Consider the following 27,148-nt stretch of genomic DNA (forward strand, 5'->3'; position numbering starts at 1 on the left):
AAATTTGAATGCTGAAAATTGTTAGTAAAAGCATAAACTCTTGGGAATATTTAGAAATGCAATCAGTTATTTTATCCATTACCAATCCTACCTTTGCTGCAGCTTCACCTTTAGGTCCTTGAGGCCCTGGTGGTCCAAGGGATCCAGGCTTTCCAGGTAATCCAGTAGACCCTTTCAGGCCAGTGAGTCCAGGTACACCCTTATAACCCTGTACAATCAAACCAGAAATGAAAAGGTGACTAATATGAGACAAGGAAAAGTGCTGTTTTATGTTCATGTGCATATTCATTTAAAGGTTAGCACTATTTCCAGATTTAGCAATATTGGATAAATCCTGGCTTTGACAACATTCTCGACTGTGTGGGACCTCTGAGGTATCACAACATACCAAAAGCATGTGTGGTTAAAATGACAAGTTCCACCTATTGCACTGGGATGGTTGTATAAATTTGTATTTCCCATCAATTGCTGCTGGTCAGAGTGTTCCAGAAAAAGCTAAACTTGCATCTTTTGAAAAGTGGCTTTCTGCATCTGTCTTATTCTATTCCGTCTTTCTTTGTACTACCGTCACTTCATGGGCGAATTGGCTATGGGAGCAATACCACTACTACACCATAGCATCCACACTTATGTTTCTCCCTCTGGACAATTGCTGCCGCTTCTGGGATTTCCCTTTGGGTCATTTCAGGAAGTCGTTCACTTTCAGCAGACAGAGAATCTAACTATGGTGGCTCAATGGCAAAACAGAATAATAATAAAGACCAATTTCAGACTAGCCTTGGGTCTCACAATGGTGACCTTGTTATAGCCACAATGCAACTTAGCACAGCAGCAATTTGCCAAGGTTTATTGTTTATCATCTTTATCACCAAGAAGAACAATGGCAGCAGACAAATAGGAATAATTACAAATTGTCCTGTTCGCAACACAATCCTGTGTTGAGAAAAAGCATGTTGAATGTATGGAATTTCAATTTCAGGGATCCTTTATAGCAGAAACAACACAATTTAAGCACACACATGAAAGAAAGCCATCCTAAAGAAACAAACTGCTCATTGTGGGTGACCATTGCACAACATCCCAAATCAAAAAGAACCATTGAGAATTAGTTCCTTGTTTTGAATCATCAGTATCACAGACTTATTTGCTAAAATAATGGAAAGCAGGAATGTCTTGCTTTCAGCAGCAGTGAAAGTTTATGATTCATTAACCTTCCTCAGTGTAGGCCCTTTATTCCAAGTCTTTAGCTGATCCTTTGGACATCTAATGGTTAAGTGTGCCCTCGTGCTGTTGGTCCTCACAACCAAGCCCTAAAGAGTGAACAACTGCTTGTCAGAATTTCCTGGCCCACTCTGCTGCAGGGAACTGACTCCTTGATGTCCGTGGGACTTCTGGTAATAAACTATTTGCATCTTCTAGCATAGAGAGTCCAGTACTTAGCCTTCCCTGACACTGTTTTGCTGCTGCCCCATCCTTGAGGCCCATGCTTTCGTAGAGGCTCTTTTGCTTCCTGACCATGCTGCAGCCTCCCCAGTAAACTACTCTACCACTCCAACCTCATGGCTCATGGAATGCATCCAAGGAACTTTGCACAGGATATCATAGTTTATATGTGGTAGGCATTATTTAATGGAATGGGAGGGCAAGTTTGTATGTTTGACCTCAAGTACAAAAGTGACAGTCTGAATATTGAAAGCTGCAAGGTTCCCAAGTGAATACAAAGCGTGGGGTAGTTTTTCTTATTTCTTGCACTTCAACATGTTTAAACATCTAGGTGCAGTAACTCAAAAAATAAATCAGGTAAGGATGGAACCAAAGCACTTGACATCCACTTAAATTAGTGATGAGAAAATCAAGTGGAGGCCCTTGTAATCATTGTTTTACACAGGACCTGTGGGAAGATCCCCAACTTGTTATAGTTCCAGCTTTGACAAAGGGTCAGTTAGACTTGAAACATCAGCATATTTCTCTCCTTACAGATGCTGTCAGACTTCCTGAGATTTTCCAGCATTTTCTCTTTTTTGTTACAGTTCCAGATGGGATACCCAAATCATTACGTTCCTGGGTGAGGATGGATGAACTGGCTCTCCTTCTTCCCTTATTCACCTTGCTGGCTGTTTGCAAGAGTAATTTAATTACTTATACCTTCTCTAATGCATAACTTTCTCCTAGCCTGAATTGAAATTATGTTACAAACGGATCCAATTTAACCAGGATTTCTTGAGTTTACACAGAATGAATTCATTAATTACCATATGTGAGAAGGATTAGTAATGGAACACACACATTAGAAATAAGAGGTATTTTCAAAAAGATATAACTTTTAAAATAAACAGATATATGGATCAGTATCTGACTTTTTGTGAAGAGTGGATAGTTGAACATTGCAGCCATTGCAGTGGAGTTTGCCAGCAGCCATATATTTTGGTAGTTGCAGTTAATTTCTCTTAGTTTTCTCTTAGGCTGGTTGAGGATCTGTTCTGATTTGTTTTGACACTGACTGAAATTCCAGTATTAAAGGTGAGAGAGAGAACTCTTGTTGTCCTGTTTCTTTTTGTTTGGCTGCTAGCTTCTCGACTTTTAGCACTCAGAGTAAGATTTATCTGCAACACAGGAGTAACTAGGGGCTAGTTCATTGGCTATACCTTCATGAACTGCTAATGCTCGAATCCAGCCTAGTACACACAGGTACATCAGATCACTGGTATACACAAGTATCTCAGTTCCACTAGTACATTCCAGTCATGTTGAAACTAACTGTTTAAGCCATTTCCTTGCATATTCTGTGAAGTGAATAACACAAAGTGTACTACAGTTTGGGACATCATCACAGGGGGCGGTTTTCAGCCTATCATTATCTTTGTAATCACAAGAGGTTACGGTTCAGTCTGTTTTGACTTGCGACTTTCCCCTTTGATGTGTTGTTTGCAATTCCCTTCACATCTTTAGGTGTGATATTCCATAGATCTTTCACTCTCCCCAGGCAGCCACTTAATTTACATCTTAAAATATTTGGACTTACCAGGTGTCTTTTATAAAATCCACTTTGACATTACAAATTAAGGTGTTCATAGTACTTCAAGGTTCCGACCCAAGGTTGTGAGAGTACGTAATCCTCTACACTTAGGTGCAAGAAGGTGAAAACAACCTCCTCAATAACGTAAACTTGCTTAGCGGTTGATAACTTGGTTACACACATGATCAAAATAATGACATTACAATGCACAAAAAGTGTGTGCCTATAATGATAGGATAGACTTGATGGGAAGAATGGCCTTTGATATTATAATAACTCTACGGCTAGATATTGCATGACCCCTGTTGGGTGCATTTTTGGCGGGGGTGGGGGGGGGGGGGGGAATGGTGGGAAAGCATGTAAAATAGGTCAGTTGGGTTGCCAGCACTTTCCCATCTACCTTGAATGCATCCCCTAAGTATGGGAATGGGTAGGCACCAAGAATATCAGCCCATCTGCCACATGTAACTAATTAATCAATGATCGAATGGAGGTTGTTAAAAGCTCAATTTACTTCAATATTAGTATGCCCACACAATAATAGGGTTGACAATGGCAGGAAGGTGGGAGTATCTGCTTTTTTTAGAGCAACTTTTTAAACTGTGGGAAGGATTTCCTATTTTCGTAGGGTGCCTTTGCCCATTAGCAACCCCCTCACAACCATCAGAAGGTAGTACCATCCTATCCTTCTGACCTTCCTAACCTTTAAAACTCAGCCCCTAGAGAAATAACAAGCCTGAGACAGGCAGTCAGAAACACATAGAGGAGCAGGTGGGGTGAGGATCCTGAGACAGGCAGTTAACATCATCTAACACAGGATCAGTCAGGGAACTTAAAAACTGTGTGGGTGGAGTGTCTGTCCTAGGAGTTGCTTCTTGTTATTGGTTCTTACTTCAGAATAGGGGATGAAACTGATTGGTGCTTTCTGGTTAGATTTTTCTATTACTCTAATTAGGAAAACGAGTTTATAAGGTTACAGGATGACAGGTCAGCTCAAATGATATACGTGAAGTCATGGACATTTTGTAAAATGTTTAGGGAAGTGGTCATATACCAGAGTAGACTATATAGACAATGAAGAGTCCCTTGAGCTGATAACACTTTCTAATTGGCATTTTGCTCTGGATATCGGTGCAGGCAATTATTATGATGGTGCTTCCTTTGGAACCAGGAAATACATACCAGGTAAACAAACAGCAAATCTAAACAGCAACACTTTGTGGATAGTGCTAACTAAAGTAAAATGAAGGAACATCTAAAATCTAAAGTGAATGATTGAGATTTTAATTTAAGACGTCATGGTTAGAAAGTTTGCCGAAAACCTAAATATTGACGACATGGTTGACAGTGAAGAGGCCAGCAATTGATTGGAAGAAGATATCAATGATTTTGTTGAGCAGATGGAAAAGGGAAAATGGAATTCAATTCAGAGAAGTGGGAGGTTATGCAAATAGCAAGGGCAAACAAATGAAAGGGAATAATATGTAAACAGGTGGCAGGACAGGTAGATGAGGCAACAAAGAAGGCATATCGGATAGTTTCCTTCACCGGATGAGATATTGAATACAAGAGTAGGGATAAAATGCTGGAACAAATAAGCCATTGGAGCTCTCTACACGGGAGTACTCCCCCTTTCTCTCAGGGTTCTGGGGTGGAGAGTATTGAACGCAGCAGTTCCCTGCAACTGCAGATTGTGGTGGATCATGGACTCCCAGCCCAACCGCTTGTTCTGTGGTGCTGTGGAGTCCGTGCACCATGTTGAAATGGTGTGTGAGCATTTGCATTCCATTTTTAGTTTTCTAGAAAACCTTCTACTCTGCGTTTGGTTGCACTTCAGTCGCACGCTCCTGATCTTTGGGCACCCTGTGCAGAGAGGGGAGGACAGGTCAGAGGATCTCCTTGTGGGTCTGCTCCTGGGCCTGGCCAAACTGGCCATTAACAGGTTGAGGCAACGGGCTGTGGAGGTGGTCATTATGGCCAATTGCCTGCCCCTCTTCGAGCCCGGATGTCTCTGGAGAAGGAGCACGCGGTGTCTACCAACACCCTTGAGCTGTTCAGGGAGAGGTGGGCACCGCAGGGAGTGGAATGCTTTATTTCCCCCTCCAACTCTATTTTGATTTAATCCCTGCCTCCCTTTCACTTTTTTGATCACGCGGCATTGCCCTTTGATGAGAAGGGCATTCCTTGTTACTGGCCTCTCTGGTGTTTCCTTTCTTCCTGGTAGTGGAAAAGAATAAAGATTTATATACTTGTTGTCTTTCACTCTGTCTCACACCTGTACACACACATCATGGGTGCTGGGGAAAATATAAACACTACTGCTGTTCGGCTCCTGGGCCTAGCTGTTAGGCAGTAGTGTGGGGGAGGAGGGAGAAAAAAATATAAGCCATACAGCTGGAGTTTTGTGTATAGTTCTGGCCACCACACTTCAGGAAAGGCTTAATTGCTTGACAGAGTACTCAAGGGAGAGTATTGAGGAGATTTACCTGTAGCCAAGGATTGAAAATTGCAACTATAAGGAAAGATTGGATAGGTTAGGGTTGCTTTCTTTGGAATAAGGAATAAAGGAAACTAAGAGGTGACTTAATCAAGGAGGTACAATATAATGAGGGACTTAGGCTTCTTACTATAACATAGACAGGTATGCTAAAAATCCAGTGCAGTTCATACGTATACCTGCTAAGAAAAAAGGGCAAAGATTAGTCTGATCCATTTATGTGTTTATGGATAGATAGTGTAATTTTAATATTATATTCCTTATATGCTGGATGGAATATTGCATCAATTGCAAGCTTACATCAGTCTAAAGCTGTTGTAGAAAGCAAAAAGAGTGTAAAATATAACAATACAGATGAACATGTACTAATGAGCATTGGCTCAGACACATTGATGGGATAGAAGCAGATAAAATTTGACTCCATGCCATACCTGACATAGAGAAATACTTGATACTACCTGGGTGCATAAGCTGGGTAAGAATTAAATTTTGTCAACTTGATGAATAAGAGAGATCATAAAATCAAGTTTGGCAAAGAACATTTCACCAATGATTGATGCTTTGAGAAAAGCAACAGAGAATAAATAGTTGACTCAGAGCAATATGTCAATCAGAGTTCCAAAAGCTGTCTTATAAAAGAATAATTACTGTAGCAATCAGAAAGATTTTGAAAAAAAGGTGATAATATAGGTGTCATGTTGCATAACTACTTCCAAGCAGATCTCAACTGCAATAGGAGGTGTGAGGAGGACAACCATTTCAGTTGCACAGGTGATCTTCAAAGTTGTACAAATATGAGTACAAGTATGATAGGCTTTTGACATGACTCTCAAGATGTTTGCTTGAAACTATACATCAATAATATATTCTGGTGATCTCAATAAAGTGTTGCAAAAAAGAACTTATATGTTTGAGGCTGGTTTTATGTAAAGATAGTAATATAAGGTTGAAATTCAACTTTGGTGGAATTAAAAAATAAGTGGTAGGAGATTATTTGATCCATTTCTCTTTCAAAGTAGGCAAAGGGTCAGGAAATAGGGTGGCCATTTGCTTTCATTCATTTTGCAACTTACTGAAGTTGAATTTCATATTGCATTCATTCATTCATGAACAGCTTTTCTTAAAAAAAGACATGTATATTCTGTAGGTCTTTGTTAAACATCAACAAATCATTCCCATTCTTACTCAACTTAAAGGTTCAATTTTGCCCATTAATGTAGAACAGACTTTTCAGCTAAGTGCTTTGTAAGACATATTGCAGGTGAATATATCCCTATGACTTCTGTCAACCTAACTTTGGCAGAAATATCCTTAACACACATAAATGAGGTAAATAGAAACATTGAGGGAGTAGAAGGATTCCCAGATAATTTCCAGTATGCACCATCCTCAAACAAATGGTGTTAGGTTAATTTCTCAGAAATGATGAAGAGTCTAATCAAAATGGTAACCTATCGGATGTAGATTTTTATGTTGTGATTTGCAGTATGCAGATACTTTGATATATCTCTCCATGGTTGATATTTGTACTGTGCAGTCTCTAACAATTGTTAGTAGTTGTGTAGTAATATCGATCAGTCTCTTGTTTCTCTCTTCCTGTGGTTGAAAGTTGTCATCTGTATAGTTACTTAATTCAGTGTCTCTCTGTCTGTCCCTACAGCTGATTTTATCTGGTTTCTTGGATTAATTTCTCTTTGTGTTTCTAGTGTGTTGTCTGCATTCTGATGTTAGTCCACATTTTTTCTTTTTCTATTGTGGTTTGCAGTTTAGTGGAATTGAGCTTTAATTTTATTTTTTAAAATCCTGCCAGGAATCTTTTTTCTATTTTATGTATTTCTGATGATGCCAACAGAATGCTATATTTAAAAGGCATTAGCCACAGACAGAAACATGTTTTCATAGTAATTACAGTGTTTCTGTACTGGAACTGGTACTGAGCCACACAAACAATGATTTGAATAAATTGGCAGCTTTTATCCGCAGCCAATATATACCCCTCCTTCTCCTAGCTCTTTGTAAACATATCTACTAGCTATTATTTGATTTTGGATGCCATCACATGTTAATTCCTTATAATTGGATATTTCTGATGGATATAAAACAACTTGCCCAAAAGTGGAAAAGGAATTAATTTGTACTTGAAATCTCAGCAGACATTTATTCTTTCTGTGGATCTCAGAGCCCTATTAATGTGTTCCTTGGAAAAAGTTAACTCGTTTCCTCTTAAGATATCATCATTACACTTTTCATTCATTCATGGGATGTGAATGTCTCTGGCCGGCTAGCCGCCTGGCCAGCATTTACTGTCCATCCCTTGTTGCTTCGAGAAGGTGGTGGTGTGCTGTCATCTTGAACTGCTGCAGTCCTTGTGCTTGTTTTACTTGTCACATTTTGTCTAACTTTCAGAATTATATTTCCAATAAGTTAAGTATCTGTTGAGATTGCAATGCTAATAAAGCGAATATAGAAAGTGCTGGAGAAAGTCTGTGGAGTTAGCAATTCCAAAATGAGTTTTCCTCAAAGTTCCGAGTTCTGAAGAAATCATGTTGGACTTGAAACATTAATTCTGTTTCTCTCTGCACAGATGCTGCCAGACTAGATTAGATTAGATTCCCGACAGTGTGGAAACAGGCCCTTCGGCCCAACAAGTTCACACCGACCCGCCGAAGCGCAACCCACCCATACCCCTACATTTACCCCTTACCTAACACTACGGGCAATTTAGCATGGCCAATTCACCTGACCTGCACATCTTTGGACTGTGGGAGGAAACCGGAGCACCCGGAGGAAACCCACGCAGATACGGGCAGGATATGCAAATTCCACACAGACAGTCACCCAAGGCTGGAATTGAACCTGGAATCCTGGTGCTGTGAGGCAGCAGTGCAAACCACTGCACCACCGTGCCGCCCCAACTCAGACCTGCTGAGTTTACTCATCATTTTCTTTTTTTAGTTCAGATTTCCAGCATCTGCAGTATACTAATTTTATTGAAGCTCATGAAGTACTTTGATTGTCCTATGCTCAGCCATAGTGCTGACATTTTTATCTACTGTCAATGGACTGGATTTAATGCAGCTCACCATGTTGAAAAACACTGTGTCAAGAATTATGTAATAATGGGAGAGGCCACTTCTGAATTACCTTGCAGCATGAAATCCTCCCACAATTATGTCGGAAGTCCAAAGGGATCCAATGATGAAACTCATCAGCTTGGCATGATGTGAATTAGATATAAACAATTATTGCAGAGTGCTGGAAACCAGATTCTGGATTAGTGGTGCTGGAAGAGCACAACAGTTCAGGCAGCATCCGAGGAGTATTGCTCCTCGGATGCTGCCTGAACTGCTGTGCTCTTCCCAGCACCACTAATCCATGATGTGAATTAGGATCATTACTGAGTTAATTAACACCAATTATTTCTGTGTCTTCCAAAATTTAATAGTGACTGAGGGATTAAATCTGAGTGGCTTGGTTTTCCTGTGCTTTCTGTAAGCAGCAGGCAAACTCAACATCTAGACTTATCCCATGTCAGTGAAAATTGAAGGCTTGAGGTATGGGTTTGGCAAGCCCAGAATTGGATAACACCTTTTTTTAAATGGCAGTATTGTCCATTCAAATTTGCAAAAATCCCGCCTCAGACTATTTAACATTACTGAAGGAAGTAATAGACCTTAAAAAGACTAACCTTTTGCCCTTTTTCTCCTGGAATGCCTTTGGAACCTGGAACGCCTGGAAGTCCACGTGCTCCCTGGTTTACACAGAAAGGCTTAGTGAAAATTCCAACACCTTTATATGTGCAATTATTAATTAAGCCAAAGACTGTTCGTCAATTTGTTCTGCATAAGTATCATTGAAGTCTACAGAAGGTTATTTTCATCAGTCTGGGTGGGGTTCCAGCACTTAGAGTTTTTGTCCTTCACCAAAATTGCTCATAAAGAATCCTACTAATTATTTTTATTGAGATTAAATTGATAAAAACTTTTATGGGAATTTAAAATGATATTATTTATTTGTCCCTCGCTCAAATACCAAGGTTTGGCATAGCATCACATCAGATTTTCAGACAGAAACAGGCTACGTATTTATGCTTCATATATGCTTTCTGCTATCTCATGTTATTGTACTCTATCAGAATGCGCTTTATTTGCTTTCTCCCTTGTGTATTTTCCTTAACTGCATTTATGCACTTCATCTCTTTTATTAGATGTGATAGCAAGTTTCACCTTACAGTGTGGCACTCAGAGCTATCTTTAAATGTAAATAATTATTTAGATTTCTTCTGCGTTAAGAGTTATCATTACTGACTTTTACTGAATGTTTAAATTTTACATGGTTTCAATTCCTCACATATTAGGAAAACATTGTTGAAATAGAGAGACAGATACTAACCTTTAGTCCCAGAAGACCGTTTAATCCCAATTTTCCTGGCAACCCTGGTTCACCCTTGTCACCCTTTAGAATAAGACAAAACATGTTTAATGGCCATACTGACCGGTACCTGAGCCAAACTTCAGTTATTGTCCCTATTAAAATCTACACTACTCTATTCAATTCCATATTTCTATATTTTCCTTACCTGTCAATTTCTCTTGACTCTTAAAAGAGATGGAATTGTATTAGTCTTTTTAAGTACAAAGATTTGGTGAATTTAATAAAATGCATTTATTTAGGTGGATTGGTGACCTTTTCTTATCTTGCTTTAAGCAATGCATTTGACCACAGGTTACAATTGTTATTTTATAACCTGTTTCATATCTCTGTTTTATATCACAAATCGCCCAGAATATTTGTACTGTTCACCTACTCCTAGTTTAGTGAACAAACCCATTAAACTGCATCACCTGCAATAAGACAGAAATGATAAAGTGAAATCTGAATCAACAGGTAATTTTTTTAAAAAGGCTACCCTTTCAGCTCCAATCCCTGGCTGTCCTCTTTGTCCTGGAAGACCTCGTGATCCCTGAATAGAAAGATAACCTTTGTTAGTGCTAACCTAAGTTCACATTCTTCAGACTGCATACATGAGGGGGCATTAGAATCACATTGAACCATGTGACAGCATTTATAACAGGTAACAGTGAAAGTGTAGGAAGACAATGAGTGTGTCTACCGAAATTTCCAATATAATTGAAATTTTCTGATCAACCTGATCAGAGGTTATTAAATACCTCTCGAGTAAATAGGAATTGAACTTGAGCACTGAAAAACCTGGCTGGGGAGTTGCCAAATCAAGGCTGCCCTGTCTTTCCTGTCTGTTGTTGACACCCCTTTCATGCCAAAATAATTCAACCCCACATTTCCATTGTCCATACTTATTACTCATTCAAAAGCAGTCAGATGTTTTTTTTTCTGGAATATTGTTGTTTCATGCTTCTATGGGAAAATGTCAATGATCCTCCAGTAAGCTGCAGTTAACAGTATTGCCAATAGAATCTCATTGACTCTAGTTGCCTTCCCACAAAGCAAATTGTGGTAGTGTCACATGTTCTTAATGTATGGATTTCAGCTCACTGTCTGCAATGCAAAAGAAAACACCCAGAAAATTTCCCACATCCAGCTACCAGGAAGATTGGGCAAAAAAGTGGATCAGCACATTTCAATTCCAACACTTTGCTTTCATGGAACATCATTAATTCAAGACATTTCACAAGGACATTTTCAAACAAAACAAAACCGAGGTTCCTTATTTGTCAGCTTAGGCAAATGAAAGCTTGCACAAGGAGATAGGTTTGAAGAAACATCCTCAAGAAGGGAAAAAAGAGATAATGATGTCTAATGAGGAAAATCCAGAGACTACAACCCAGTCATCTGAAGGCATGTCTGCTACAATGATTTTGTGGTTTTGTAGTTGCAGAATGAACAAGAAGGCAGAATTTGTGAACGTTTTAGTTTTTAGACGTCTGTAGGGTTTTTTTTGTCAAAGTCAAAAAAAAAAAGGAAACAGTGAGACCATGAAAGAATTTGAAAACAGAGTTAAAATTTTAATATGGAGGTATTGCTTAACAATGTTCTAATATACAATGTCATACACAGGCCAGTCTTAGGTGTTGAAAGAAATGCCTTCTGAGTGTCACATCCAATAATACCCTTTGCTGGCCACATGAAAGCAAATTAGAAATAACTGATGGAGAATTTGTATCCAAGCTTAGCTTGGAATCTTGCTTTAAGGAGGTCCTGGATCTTGGCTCTCCTTTACTGAAGTATGACTGAGACAAGACAAATAAGGAACCTTGGTCCCATCATTCCATGATTCTGTTTGGAGATGCCTAAATCTGCTTCACCATGGGGCAGTATTGCAGTGTTTCTGTAAAGTTTTCTCGTGCATAACTGTTCCAAATGGTCAATGTAAAATTGTATTAATGTCTCCTTACCTTCTCACCTTTAGGCCCTTTGTCTCCTTTTAAGCCTTGGTCACCTTTATGCCCCTGAAGCAGAAAAAAATGACTTGCACACACAAAATGTTTTAATACAACTCTCATACATCTTATAGCACCCATGCACAATGACTTATTGCCTTATCTAAACATAGTAAACATTTATCATCAGTAATGAGACAACTTGTCAGTTAATTTGTTTTTTTCACAATATTGGATTCAAGAGCCATATTGATCAAGATAATTGCAAACTTTCCTGTTCCTTTTAAGATAATGTCATGACCATCTTCAAAGGTCACAAGAACCAGAACAGACAGACTGAATCCAATGAAACATGGGAATGCAACAATCCCTCAGTAGTATACGAGGGAGCCAGCCCAGATTTTATGTCTGTATTCTGGTAAGGTGCCAGATTCATACTATTCCTTCAATGACTTCAAAGGGCTGTGGTTCACAATACCAATGGGATTACCAATAGGCATACACAGCTGGGCATCAAGTGTGTGCCACTCACTTTGTTAACAGTACACCTGATAAACATGGCCCTATTAAGATCACCTATTCTTAAATATTCACTGCTTTACAGAAATACACATTTGTTATAATATTCAATTAAGAAATTGTCCACATACCCCTTGTAACAAGGTCAGTCAGCTGGGTTTCATAGAATAGTCCAATAAGGGAGTCATGGATGACATATAAAAGTGGAATGTCAGAGTGGAATGACATTCTGGTAGTTGACCTTTATTGAGGCATGACTAAAGTCAAGGACTGTTCTTGTGTAAATAAAGGGTGACTTGGTGACAGATACTAATCTTTGTGGAGTTATTTCAGTGGCAACAGAAGTAAAACATGATCCTGAAGAAAGTCACTCGCAGCAGTTTAGGCTCTAACACTAAGTGCTAAGTTAGAACACTGTCCAAGAGGCTGAGTAACAAATGTGATTGCATGGAGCTGCCTCCCAAAAGCAGATACACTACCAATTGGGGTGGTACCCCAATGAAAGAGTCTGTAATGGTTAAATTTTCTGGACATGCTCCTGGTTCCAGTTGACAATATCAGACTTTGCATGCAGAAGAATCCAGTCCTTTACTGAAACAACTGGTGGTGATGAAAGTAACCAAAGGGCTGTCACAATTAGCTTTGAAACCTTTTTGGACCTGGAGAGAGCAGCTCTCAGTAGAAGTTGGCTTACTGTTATGGGGAGCAAGAGTCAAGATCACTGTCAAATACTAGCTGAACTCCACCAGGGCCAGCCAGGTGTCTCTAAAATGAAGATGTCAGTGAGATATTATGTCTAGTGGATGCAGACATAGCCACATTGATGAACAGTGCCGAGATCACCAACAAGGACAAAAATTACTGAAGCAGCGTCCCCACATCCATGGGAATGACTGGGTAAATCTTGGACTCGGTAAATCTTGGACTCAGTTGCACATCAACTGTGCAAGTCCTCTCATAGGTTCAATGTTCTTAGTCATTGTAGATACCCACTGAAGGTGATTGGACATACATAGGATCAGTCCATCAAACACAGGGACGGCAATAGAAAAACTGTGTGCAGTTTATTTCAATACACAGAGTCCTGGAAGTGTTGGTCACAGATAATGGACTGCTGTTTATCAACAGGGAATTTGGTTATTGCTTAAAGTTGAATGAGATTTAATATATAAAGGACAATTTTATACCACCAGTCATCCAATGGCCTGGCGAAAAGAGAAGTCCAAACTTTGAAGGCTTGCTTGAAGAAACAGCCTACAGAATCACTAGACATCAAGCTGTCATGGTTCTTATTTGATTATAGGACCACCTCACATGCCACTACAGGGATAGCATCAGCAGACTTGCTAATGGGTAGAAGATTCTGCAACAGGTTAAGTCTGATCTTCCTGGACCTGCGGGGAGGGTGAAATAGCATCAGGGACATTACAGCCAGATACAAGACTCTGCCGAGAGAGAGACAGTTTGATACAGGGGACAAGGTTTGATGTATGAATCATGGAAGTGACCCCACATGGGTAAGAGGCATGACTGATGCAAGGTCAGAACCAGTGACGTTTTAAGGTCAGGTAGGTGTAATGGTCCTGAGCAAGCATATGACATTTGAAAGCTGCAAATTCACAAATAGTATTGGAGAAAAAGGTGTCCTACCACTTGGGACAGTCAGAAAGACTGGTGGAACCTGTGGTCCTCCCTCTCTGCCAAGCATGGACAAGTCCTCAGAATCTGAGATGAACATGATGGATGTAGCCGCCTCAACACCTTTGCTGCCAGAGGTAGAGAATGAAATTCTACCCAGGCACTCCCGGTGCAAGAGGTAAGCTCCTGTGCATTACACACCACCTACATCAGGCACCAAGTTGAAGGAACCTGACCTGCTGCTGAAACACCCCAGGAGGCTCTCCAAGACAAAAGACCAGTCTATTTCCTCAGACTCAGAGGGGGAGAAATGTAGTGATTGTAACAAGGCCAGCTAGCTGGACCTCATAGAATGTGTGTCCCCTGATTGTAAAGTCACAGAGATGTACAGCAAGGAAACAGACCCTTCGGTCCAACTCATCCATGCCAATCAGATATCTTAATCTAATCTAGTCCCATTTGCCAGCACTTGGTTCATATCCCTCTAAACCCTTCCTATTCATATACCCATTCAGATGTCTTTTAAATGTTGTAATTTTACCAGCCTCAACCACTTCCTCTGGCAGCTCATTCCATACATGCACCACCCTATGTGTGAAAAGGTTGCCTCTTAGGTTCCTTTTATATCTTTCCCCTCTCAGCCTAAACCTGTCCCAGCCCAGGAAAATACCTTGTCTATTTATCCTATCCATGCCCCTCATGATTTTATAAACCTCCATAAAATCACCCCTCAGACTCCGACGCTTCAGGAAAAACAGCCCGAGCCTATTCAGCCTCTCCTTATAGCTCAAATCCTCCAACCCTGGCGACATCCTTGTAAATCTTTTCTGAACCCTTTTGAGTTGCACAACATCCTTCTAATAGGAAGGAGACCAGAATTGCATGCAATATTCTAAAAGTGGCCAAACTAACATCCTATACAGCTGCAACATGACCTCCCAACTCGTATACTCAAAGTTCTGACTAATAAATGGGGCTGTTAATCTGGTCTAATCAGGGAGCTCTGGCTGACATATATGAAAAGAGGAGAGTCAGAGATGCTGACGTTCTGGTAGATGACTCTGAATGAGGCAGTACAGGTTGTTCTGCTATAATGCGACAGTTGTGTTTCTCTGCAATCTTGCGCTATAGAAAATCACGCCACACAAATTCCACTGTGGAAGATCGCTATAGAAAATCGCTATACCCATTCAGTAGAAAGTTTGCATTATCCAAACAATGTCCACAATTCATCAATCACGTTATAGCCAATTTGCGTTGACGAACTGCCCGCTATGTCAGAATGACCTGTACTAATGTCAAGGACTTGATAATGGATACCAGCCTCTGTGGAGTTATTTCAACCCTCTCAGTGCACAGAGAGAAAATTTGGAATTTAAAAGGAAAAACTGTAAAATTTGGAAATATTTTTCCAATTCACTTGACATTAGGAAATTTTAACATGTGTGGTTTCATTACATTTTGCATAATTAATTGTCCATCTGTCCATTACCCTCTGAATGGAATCCTCCTTTGTGATGTGATAGAACACGCAACACAAGAAGATACCTGGGCTGCTAGCTAACTTGATTTGTCATGAGAAAAGTTATGGTTATACTCTTACAGTTTAACATATCAAAAACATTTTTAAGTTTTTCAGGTGACATCCACTGCTGTGTTGCAGAAATTGTACTTCAGTTAAGCTGTCACGTGTTAACTCAACCGCTGTCTGTGTGAACTTGTGTGGGTGTACATCTGTGAAGCTGGGAAGCAAGTACCTCATTAAGCAATTTGACGAAGAAATTCTCAGAGGCCTATATTCGGACTGCTGATAATTTTCACGCCCACTTGCTGCTATGCGGGAAATGGCAGCTTAGGCATCAATGATTTTCTTCTGCATTGCTGTGGGTGCAATATGTGCAACAGATTCTTTGCATAAAACTAAACTCCTGCTTCATTCTCAACGTCATACAGCAAATGTATCGAAATGTAATTATCTGAGAATTGCCCCCTAAGCTTGTTTGCATACCCTTTTAAATATATTGTACCTGGGTCAGAAGGGTGCAAGTGCAAAGTTTACAATAGAAATATGAAAATCAAGATGACTCCGTTAAGTATGAGTTTGCAATAGAACTATGAAAATCAAGGATGACTCCATTAGGTATGTATTGAGACGGTTGCTAAATTACATCTGCATGCCTGCTTTGATTGCCCTCTAGCCACTAACTCTACTTCACATGAAGGTTATAATTGGGCTTGACTTATTTTGCAAGTAGCACAAAAAATTTAAATCTGCATCCCCTTTCTGTCAAATCTAGCATTATAAAATTGCTGGGGTAGAAGGACAGCTCATTTTTGAAAGTTATATCAGTGTAAAATACCGGGGGGAGTTTTTAATGCAAGTTAAGAGCTAAGGCATTTTGTATAAAATGACCATGTATATTAGTTTTTTTTTCTTCAATCTTTTACATTGTTTCAATTTCAGTTTGCGTGGATCTTGTTCTGTTTTCAAAACTAGCCACCCATCCCCAGGGCAACATTGTGAGATTCTGCCAATATTGCCAGTCCATGAAGGCTCTTCAAGTTTCATTTACTTTCATGTGAGCCACTATTACATCTTAAAAGTTTTCTCACAGCAACAAATTTTTTTTTGCTACTTGTGCCCAAAAGAGGAACTCCCAACAGTATCATATTTACATTTGCAATGGAAGTTAAGGGAAGGGTAATGGATACTGTCTGCATGGACTTTAGTGGTGCATTTGATAGGGTATTTCACGGCAGGCTGGTACAGAGGGTAGTGTCTCATTGGATCTGGGGTGAGCTGACTAAATGGATACAAGAATGGCTTTGTCATAGAAACCGAGAGAGGTGGGGGGTGGAATAATGCTTTTCAGAATGGAGATCAATGACTAGTGTCTTCTGCAGGGACCAGTTGTTCGTAATATATATAAATGATCTGGAGGAAAATATGGGTTGTCTGACTGGTTGATTTGCAGATGCCAAAATTGGTGGAATTGCAGGTGGTGAGGAGGATTGTCAAAGGTATCAGCGGGATATAGATAGATTGCAGATTTGGCCAGAGAAATGGCAGATGGAGTTCTATCCAGGCAGGTGTAAGATGATGCATTTATGAAGATCAAAATCAGGTGCAAATGATATGCTAAACGCTTTGGAGTATTGACTTATAGAAGGATCTAGGTGTACAGGTCCATGGATCCCTGAAAGTGACAACAGGGGTGGATAAAGTCATCAAGCCACACTTGCCTTCATTGGTTGGGATATTGAATTGGCAAATTATGTTATAGCTACACCAAACTTTGGTTAGGCCACATTTGGTCACATTTGCTTGCGGTTCTGGTCATAGCATTACCAGAAGGATGTGGATGCTTTGGTGATGTACAGAAAGGGTTTATCCATGATGTTGCCTAGTCTGGAGGGTTTTAGTTGTGAGGAGAGGTTGGATAGTTTTGAACTGTTTTCACTGGAAAGACAAAGACTGAGGGGTTACCTGATGGAGGTCTACAAAATTATGAGAGGCATAGACAGAGTGGATAGTAAGAAGCTTTTTCCCAGGGTGGAAAGTTCAACTACAAGAGGGCATAGATTCAAGGTAGAAGGGGGAATGTTTGGGGGAGAAATGCAGGGAACGTTTTACACCTGAAGGGTGGTTGGTGCCTGGAGTGCACTGCCAGTGGAGGTGGTGGAAGCAGGCACGTTAGCACCTTTTAAGGTATATCTTAACAGACACATGAACGTGAGGCGAACAGACGAAGAGATACTGCTCATGAGCAATAAGTAGTGGGTCTAAATAAGGAACAGGAATTGGTGCAGGCTTGGTGGGCTGAAGGGCCTGTGCCTGTGCCTGTGCTGTATTGTATTGTAAGCTTCCTATGTAAATGTGTTACACCCTTGCAGTGCTGTCATGGTGGGCTAGAAGCATATCTGCTCCAAACCCCAAAACACAACCTGAAAATTTGGAGCTAGTGAGGCCAAACATTACAAAGTTGATTGAGGATCAAGAGGTAGGTCTGTTGAAGTATACAACTAAGGTTTATTGTGGTGCAGTGGTAATGTCCCTATCTCTGGACCAGGAATCTAAGTTCAGGTCACACTTGCTCCAGAGGTGTCTGAACTGATTGATTTAAAAATAGATTTGTCCCATTACCTGAATAAATAAATGAGATGAATGAGTTATGATCTTAAATGCATTGTTTTGCCTTACCAGTTCACCTTTCCGTCCTTGCAAGCCTCTGTCTCCTTTCATTCCTTTACCTCCACTTTTACCATCAAGACCAGCCCTGCCCTAAAGTAAACCATGAGAAAAAGATGAATGAAAATTAGCTGCAATTTAACTCTTCAGAACATAAGACCTTAAGATAAAGGAGCAGAAATTAGGCCATTTGGCCCATCGAATCTGCTCCACCATTCATTCATGGCTGATAGGTTTTTTAACCCCATTTTCCAACTTTCTCTCGATAACCTCATTTTTAATATATATTTATTGAAAGATGTTTACTCTTTTACAAAAAAGAAAACAAGAAGTTATAAAAGTACAAAAATACAGAAAAGTAGAAATAATACCACATTATTCTATTACAGTAATGTTAACAATAAACTACCTACTACTCTTTGGGATACAATTGTTTCATATTTACCTAACCCAAGTTAAAATAAACTCAAATTAAGTGAAATAGTATTACATTAAATTACAATCCAATAAAATTAAATTATATTACATTTCACTACATTACATTACTCCACTTGCCGCATTTCCATCGAAGCTCTCGTCCAGTGTGGCGCAATTGGTCAGCGCATTCGGCTGTTAACCGAAGGGATGGTGGTTCGAGACCACCAAACGGTGGCTTCCTCACTGTTGAGACAGCACGGTGGCTTAGTGGTTAGCACTGCTGCCTCACAGCGCCAGGGCCCCAGGTTCGATTCCTGCCTCAGGCTACTATCCGTGTAGAGTTTGCACATTCTCCCCGTGTCTGTGTGGGTTTCCTCCCATAATCCAAAGATGTGCAGGTCAGGTGAATTGCTCATAGTGTTAGGTGCATTAATCAGAGGTAAATACAGGTTAGGGGAATGGGTCTGGGTGGGTTACTGTTTGGAGGGTCAGTGTGGACTTGTTGGGCCGAAGGACCTGTTTCCATACTGTAGGGAATCTAATCTAATCCATGGGAGCAACAGGTATTATACCTGTATTTGCTAGGTCACTACCCCCTCCCCTCGGGGTCTCCGGATACCCATATACAACCCTCACGGCTATATAAAGGCCCTAATCAGTACCGGTGATTCTATGTGTGTAAGATTGTTAAATAACCTCTTCCTGTGCTCACCCAGAGAGGTGCTGAAAATGTGTTGCTGGAAAAGCGCAGCAGGTCAGGCAGCATCCAGAGAACAGGAGAATCGACGTTTCGGGCATAAGCCCTTCTTCAGGAATACACTGCTGCCTGACCTAGAACATAGAACATAGAACATAGAACAATACAGCACAGAACAGGCCCTTCGGCCCACGATGTTGTGCCGAACTTCTAACCTAGATTAAGTACCCATCCATGTACCTATACAAATGCCGCTTAAAGGTCGCCAATGATTCCGACTCTACCACTCCCACGGGCAGCGCATTCCATGCCCCCACCACTCTCTGGGTAAAGAACCCACCCCTGACATCTCCCCTATACCTTCCACCCTTCACCTTAAATTTATGTCCCCTTGTAACACTCTGTTGTACCCGGGAAAAAGTTTCTGACTGTCTACTCTATCTATTCCTCTGATCATCTTATAAACCCCTATCAAGTCACCCCTCATCCTTCGCCGTTCCAACGAGAAAAGGCCGAGAACTCTCAACCTATCCTCGTACGACTTCCTCTCCATTCCAGGCAACATCCTGGTAAATCTTCTCTGCACCCTCTACAAAGCTTCCACATCTTTCCTAAAGTGAAGCGACCAGAACTGCACACAGTACTCCAAAGTCCTGTACAGTTGCAACATCAATTCACGACTCTTGAATTCAATCCCTCTGCTAATGAACGATAATACTCCATAGGCCTTCTTACAAACTCTATCCACCTGAGTGGCAACCTTCAAAGATCTATGTACATAGACCCCAAGATCCCTCTGTTCCTCCACCTGACTAAGAACCCTACCATTAACCCTGTATTCCACATTCTTATTTGTTCTTCCAAAATGGACAACCTCACACTAGGCAGGGTTGAACTCCATCTGCCACTCCTCAGCCCAGCTCTGCATCATATCTAAGTCCCTCTGCAGCCGACAACAGCCCTCCTCACTGTCCACAACTCAACCTATCTTCGTATCATCTGCAAATTTACTGACCCACCCTTCGACTCCCTCATCCAAGTCATTAATAAAAATTACAAACAGCAGAGGACCCAGAACTGATCCCTGCGGAACTCCACTTGTAACTGGGCTCCAGGCTGAATATTTACCATCTACCACCACTCTCTGACTTCAACCGGTTAGCCAGTTTTCTATCCAATTGGCCACATTTCCCTCTATCCCATGCCTCCTGACTTTCCGCATAAGCCTACCATGGGAAACCTTGTCAAATGCCTTACTAAAATCCATGTACACTACATCCACTGCTCTACCTTCATCCACATGCTTGGTCACCTCCTCAAATAATTCAATAAGACTTGTAAGGCAAGACCTACCCTTCACAAATCCGTGCTGGCATTCCCTAATCAAGCAGTGTCTTTCCAGATACTCATAAATCCTATCCCTCAGTACCCTTTCCATTACTTTGCCTACCACAGAAGTAAGACTAACAGGCCTGTAATTCCCGGGGTTATCCCTATTCCCTTTTTTGAACAGGGGCACAACATTCGCTACTCTCCAGTCCCCTGGTACCACCCCCGTTGCCAGTGATGACGAGAAGATCATTGCCAACGGTACTGCACTTTCCTCTCTTGCTTCCCACATAATCCTAGGATATATCCCGTCAGGCCCGGGGGATTTGTCTATCCTCAAGTTGTTCAAAATGTCCAACACATCTTCCTTCCTAACAGGTATCTCTTCTAGCTTACCAGTCCATTTCACACTCTCCTCTTCTACAATTCGGTCCCTCTCGTTCGTAAATACTGAAGAGAAGTACTTGTTCAAGACCTCTCCTATCTCTTCCGACTCAATACACAGTCTCCCACTACTGTCCTTGATCGGACCTGCCCTCGTTCTCGTCATTCTCAGGTTTCTCGCATACGCATAAAATGCCTTGGGGTTATCCTTGATCCTATCCGCCAACGATTTTTCATGCCCTCTCTTAGCTCTCCTACTCCCTTTCTTCAGGTCCCTTCTGGCTATCCTGTATCCCTCCACTGCTCTGTCTGAATCCTGTTTCCTCAACCTTATGTTAGCCTCCTTCTTCCTCTTTACCAGACATTCAACCTCTCTCGTCAACCAAGGCTCCTTCACACGACCATTTCTTTCCTGCCTGATAGGTACATACATATCATGGACACGTCGTATCTGCTCTTTGAAGAAGTTCCACATTTCCACCACATCCTTCCCTGACAGCCTATGCTCCCAACGTATGCTCCTCAAATCCTGCCTTACAGCATCGTAATTTCCCTTCCCCCAATTATAAAAACTACCTTGTTGTGCGCACCTATCTCTCTCCATAACCAAGGTGAAAGTCACAGAATTGTGGTCACCATCACCAAAATGTTCACCCACTAACAAGCCCACCACTTGTCCCGGTTCATTACCGAGTACCAAATCCAATATAGCCTCCCCTCTGGTTGGACAATCTACATACTGCGTTAGAAAAGCTTCCTGGACACACTGCACAAACACAGCCCCATCCAATCTACTTGATCTAAAGAGCTTCCAATCAATATTTGGGAAGTTGAAGTCGCCCATGCTGCGCTTTTCCAGCAACACATTTTCAGCTCTGATCTCCAGCATCTGCAGACCTCACTTTCTCCTCACCCAGAGAGGGCAGATTCGGTAATCCCAAAAGAAGAGATACTGGATCCTCCTTAACTTCAATTCCTAGGATCTTCTTCAGCTAATACACTATGGCACCCCAATATCCTCGAATCTTGTAGCAGGACCAAAAGCAATGTGTGAGGGTGCTTACGCTAATTTTACATTTCGGAGAAGATCCTTTCTTAAACTTTGCTAACCTCTCTGATGCCATATGGGCCCTGTGAAGGATCTTCAATTGCATAGCTTGTGCTTTATTGCATATTGAAATTTTCTTTATATTTCCCCATATGTCCTCTGATGTTTCAGATGAGATCTTCTAACTCCTGAATCTAGATCCCATAGTGTCTCTGCATATCCCCCAAGATCCTCCCTTTCTGCAGGTGGTATATGGTACTAACGGAGACAGCACTCCCACATTGGAGCACTCTTCTCTCTATATCAGATTTGTAAGGCTGAGCCAAGAGCGTGGTCTTCTTTTGTATATAATCTCTAACCTGGATGTATTCTCCCTCATCCCTCTAAACTCCATCAAGTATTGTCCTCAAATGTTCCTCATATTTTAAGCCTTTCATTCTTGGAACCATTCTCATGAACATCCTCTGGACCCGCTCCAGGGTTAATACATCCTTCCTGAGGTGTGAGGCACAAAATTGTTTTCAATACTCTAAATGTTCTCTGACCAGATCCTTATAAAGCCTTAGAAGTACGTCCCTACTTTTATATTCAAGCCGTCTCAAAATAAATGCCATCATTGCATTTGCCTTCCAAACTACTGACTCAACCTGTAAGTTTACCTTAAGAGAAACCTGGACTAAGACTCCAAAATCCCTTTGGACTTCAGATTTCTGAATTTTCTCCCCATTCAGAAAATAGTCCGTGCCTCTCTTCTTCGTATCAAAGTACATGGCCTCACACTTACCCACATTATATTTCATCTGCTACTTCTTTGCACACTCTCCTAACCTGTCCAAATCTTTCTGCAGCCTCCCCGCTTGCTGAATACTATCTGCCCTTCTATATATCTGTAAAATTCAAAGAGGGTTTTTAAAATGTGGTCTTGACTTCATTCCTTTCAAGAAAGAAGATATAAATTGGCCATTTTCTCTAAGTGGATCAATCACAAGGTGCATGACTTCACTACTTATCACATACATATTATATCAAGGTATGGCATCCAGTAGAATTGCCCTTGTGTTAACTAATACTCACATTTTGTATTAAGCTGGAAACAGATAATGCTCATGCTTTTGGGACTATGAGCTTCCACTTGAACTGGGTATGGTTCTGAGTGAGGTCTATTTAACCTTGTTGCATATGTGGGAGAGTTGATATAAATCAGTGAACAAATGACAACTCAAATGCAGCTTTTCATGCCTAGTACCCCTGCATTGACTCTCATCTTTGCCAACGCGTAAAATAAACCCCAATAGTGACAGTAATGATGCCAAGAACAGAAGGTGATACACAATCAACATGAAGTGGAGAAAGAAAACACTACAAGAAAAGAAGAAAATAGTTAAGAAATAGCTGAAATACACTTTCATATCAATGTGCTCATCCACTGACCTTTAAAACATTTACAACTGGCTAGAAATCCTGGATGACCATGAATTATGGGAGTCATTAATATTTGATATCCTGCACATCAGAACATTGTAAGTTATTACAAACCCACAATTTAATCGCTAGATCTTCTGAATAGTCACAGTTGTCACAGGATTACTGCTACACTGAAAGCATCCTCCTCAACTTGACACTGCTCCATATTTTTTGCCAGATGTTCGGAGTCTGATTTTACCAGAAACATGGCGCAAAATATTCCTCAAGGAGCTTCATCAAAGTAGAGGCAAGATCTTTTTATGGCACCACCTTCTTTACGGCCAGTTTAAAGGTCCAGTTAAAATGTTACAGAATTGGTGGGTGGATGAATGAGTGAAAGGATAGGTGGGTGAAGTAAGTGGGTAAAGTCATAGGTCAATATAGTGGGTAGATGGGTGAGGTTGTAATTGGGTGCAGGGACAGTTGATTTGGATCAAAGGTTTAGTCAGAAGGATCAATTTGAGTGATTAGAAGGGTCAATTCTGCAGTTATCCAAGTATTAGACCAGATATTTTTCTGGCTAATATTTCCTGGTAACTATTCATGTAAGTACATCAGAACTGGCCAAAGTCTGTGACTGTAGCTTTGAGTTGAATTATTTAACAGAGGGCCTCAGGGAGGAAGGAAATACCATCAGAAGTTGAAAGTTCCTGGACAATTCACATGTAGATCAGCGCATCAGGAGACCAGCAGTTTCCTAATATGAATCTCTAATCAAACATCCATCTCCTAAGGTCTAGAGACTGGAAGACTTGGAGTATATGTTTCAATAATGCACGAGGCTATTGAAGTAGATGGTTCCATTGGTACGAATCCAAGACCCATCCCTGGAGCTACATTGACTGCAAGGTGGATGGAGCTCTCGTGATTTCACCTTTCTCCTGTCTACCGAAATACCAAGTCGAATTGGATTGATTAGTCCAATCAAAAATCAGGACTAGAGTGTCCAAGCTATCATAAACCCATTTGTCAGCTAGCTGAATGTCAGATGAGTTTGTGAATCAAGGCTGAAATATCCACAGAGCTGTTTCCACTCCACTGATTTAACTTTGCCAGAAGTGCACTGAGAAGCCATTATGTGTAAACTGGGTTTCTGAAACAATTGCACCATAGAATGAGAGGCCCTGAGCAAATTTTTGTAAAACACATTTGCAACAATTTGAAGGACCTTTATTAAAGGATCAGAAACTGACAACAATCATTCAATTGAAACTGAAAATTCTTGTGATAATTCTGATACACAATGATCATTGCACCAAATTAAAGTGAATGTTTCATCACAATCCTTTTATTTGGTTTTACATTTCTCTTTGATCCATCCGAGCAGACTAAGATCTCTGTTTGTCCCAGTTGTTTTCAATCTCTCTCATCTGGCCTCAGTCTAACAGGGTACACAATCAAGTTTCAATTCATGACTGACACTCAATACATCTATATTTTCAAATCATTGTTCTCGTTATCTGTATGGTCACTAACTAATGCACAAGGATGAGCCATCAGAAGGAAATATTGGTGATATACTTTGCAAAAATGTAACAGTGTGACGGCACAACCTTATTATGGCAGGTCTTGTTACTAATCTATGCAAGATTCTTTATTTAAGCTTGTGAGAATACTGTATCACATTTTCTGCTGATCAAATGTTCAAAGAAAAAAGTTGTAAATGGGAAAAAAGTCTTGATTAATTTATCTATCTGGTTATATTCTGCCAACCTTCTTCTCTGAAGGAAGAAAAGACTGATTAATTGCATACTTCGAATATGTAGACCTTTCAAAAAGTGATAAAAGTAATGAGACAAGCACATTATGTTCTGAAGGAAATAGCTCCCAAAACCCATAATCCTACAGATATGCTGAAGGATTTATCAGTACGCAGGGAAATATAAACATTACAGTTTTTCAATGTAAACAAGAGTCCACAAATAAGAATGAACATGGTTTTAATGCAGATTAACCCAACCATGATTAACTGGTCAACAGGGATCAGTTTGCAAATAATTAAATGTGTATTAATCCAAGCTGAGAGATTGCATTTTGATGGCCAATTAGCAATAAAACTTCATCAAAAAACATTAGATGCTTGGAAATAATTGCTTATCACATTGTCTTTGAAAAATGACTTTGAAAGTTGAAGTGCAAATTTACAACATTAAAATATTATTTGGTAATTTAGCAAAAGGTCAATGCCAATAGATGACACCAGAATAAAAGGGAAATGACCTTGGCCTTACTTTAACCAATATTCTTCCCAGTGCACTTTAAGGCCATTAACCTTTGGAAAGGTTTTATGACATTTGTGGCTTTCTAATACTACTCATAGTTATCTTTCACGTACCTAAGCACTATGTAATTGGCAGGCTATTTACATGCAGAAGTACTGGAGTCAAATCTGTTCCAGTCTTCACCAGGTAGTAACGTTTTCCAGCAAAGATTTTGATTGCAGCAATGCCTTAGAATAGAATCCCTACAGTGTGCAAGTAGGCCATTTAGCCCATCGAGTCCACACCAACCTTCCAAAAAGTTTCCCATCCAGATCTACCCCCTACCTTATCCCTGTTATCCTTCATTTCCTGTCACTAATCCACCTAGTCTGCACATCCCTGGACACTAGGGGCAATTTAGCATGGCCAATCCACCTAATCTGTGCATTTTTGGAATGTGGGAGGAAACTGGAGCACCCAGAGAAAACCCATGCAGACATGGGGAGAATTTGTAAAGTCTACACAGACTTGCGAAATGGTGGCCAGTTCTGGGACCAAAGGATGCAATAAACAGCAACCGATGATGATGGCTCATAAAGAAGGCAAGTGGCTGTTGGGTCACCAGCAAACAGGCCTCTCTGAAGAGGGATAAGGTTATGGAGGGCAAGAGGACTCTTCCAGCAGAAGCTTCCTTGTCATTGGTGGGTGCGTGGCTTTCTGTGAAGGCAGATCAGGAATCCCTAACTGAACCACCAGGCTACTATGTTATAACTGGCAGCTTCTCATGTGCAAATAGGGCATGGGTCTTGCCAGCAGGGCAGATGAGTTAAAGTGGCATTTAATAGGGCCTTAAGAGCCTTAATTTGCCTAGGTTTAGAAAGTCTATAAGACCATACGTTATAGGGGCAGTATTACACCATTCGCCCCATTGAGTCCATTCCAGTATTTGATCATAGCTAATATGTTTCTTGAAATAACTCCACAGAGGCTCGCCCCGTCACCAAGTCACTCTTTATTTATACACGGAGAGTCCTTAACACTGATCCAGCTCCTTCAGAGCCATCTCTCAGAGTGAACAAGATGGCTGACACTTCTGTTCTTACCTAGTTAAAAATCACACAACACCAAGGTTATAGTCCAACAGGGTTAATTGGAAGCACACTAGCTTTCGGAGCGCCGCTCCTTCATCAGGTGATTGTGGAGGGCTCGATCGTAACACAGAATTTATAGCAAAAATTTGCAGTGTGATGTAACTGAAATTATACATTGAAAAATTGATTGTCTGTTAAGCCTTTCATCTGTTAGAATACAGTGATAGTTTCACTTCTTTCATGTGTAAATCAAAACCCTTTTTTTTAAAGTTGCATTCTCGAGTTAGCTGTTAACAATG

The 27,148-nt window shown here is 40.6% G+C and overlaps 1 protein-coding gene across 1 annotated transcript in view; it reads right to left on the bottom strand.

Moving 5' to 3' along the window:
• Window positions 1-27,148, bottom strand: part of LOC122561473 (collagen alpha-1(VII) chain-like) — a 133,214-nt gene that overhangs the window by 40,906 nt on the left and 65,160 nt on the right. Inside the window, exons 14-19 of the mRNA XM_043713217.1 lie at window positions 18,231-18,311; window positions 11,888-11,941; window positions 10,423-10,476; window positions 9,906-9,968; window positions 9,202-9,264; window positions 92-208 (exon numbers count right to left, since the gene is read on the bottom strand). Coding sequence (XP_043569152.1) covers window positions 92-208; window positions 9,202-9,264; window positions 9,906-9,968; window positions 10,423-10,476; window positions 11,888-11,941; window positions 18,231-18,311 — 432 coding nt within the window. The remainder of the gene's footprint in view (window positions 1-91; window positions 209-9,201; window positions 9,265-9,905; window positions 9,969-10,422; window positions 10,477-11,887; window positions 11,942-18,230; window positions 18,312-27,148) is intronic.

The sequence above is a fragment of the Chiloscyllium plagiosum genome, chromosome 23, assembly GCF_004010195.1.
Source record: "Chiloscyllium plagiosum isolate BGI_BamShark_2017 chromosome 23, ASM401019v2, whole genome shotgun sequence".
In the NCBI taxonomy this organism is placed as follows: domain Eukaryota; kingdom Metazoa; phylum Chordata; class Chondrichthyes; order Orectolobiformes; family Hemiscylliidae; genus Chiloscyllium; species Chiloscyllium plagiosum.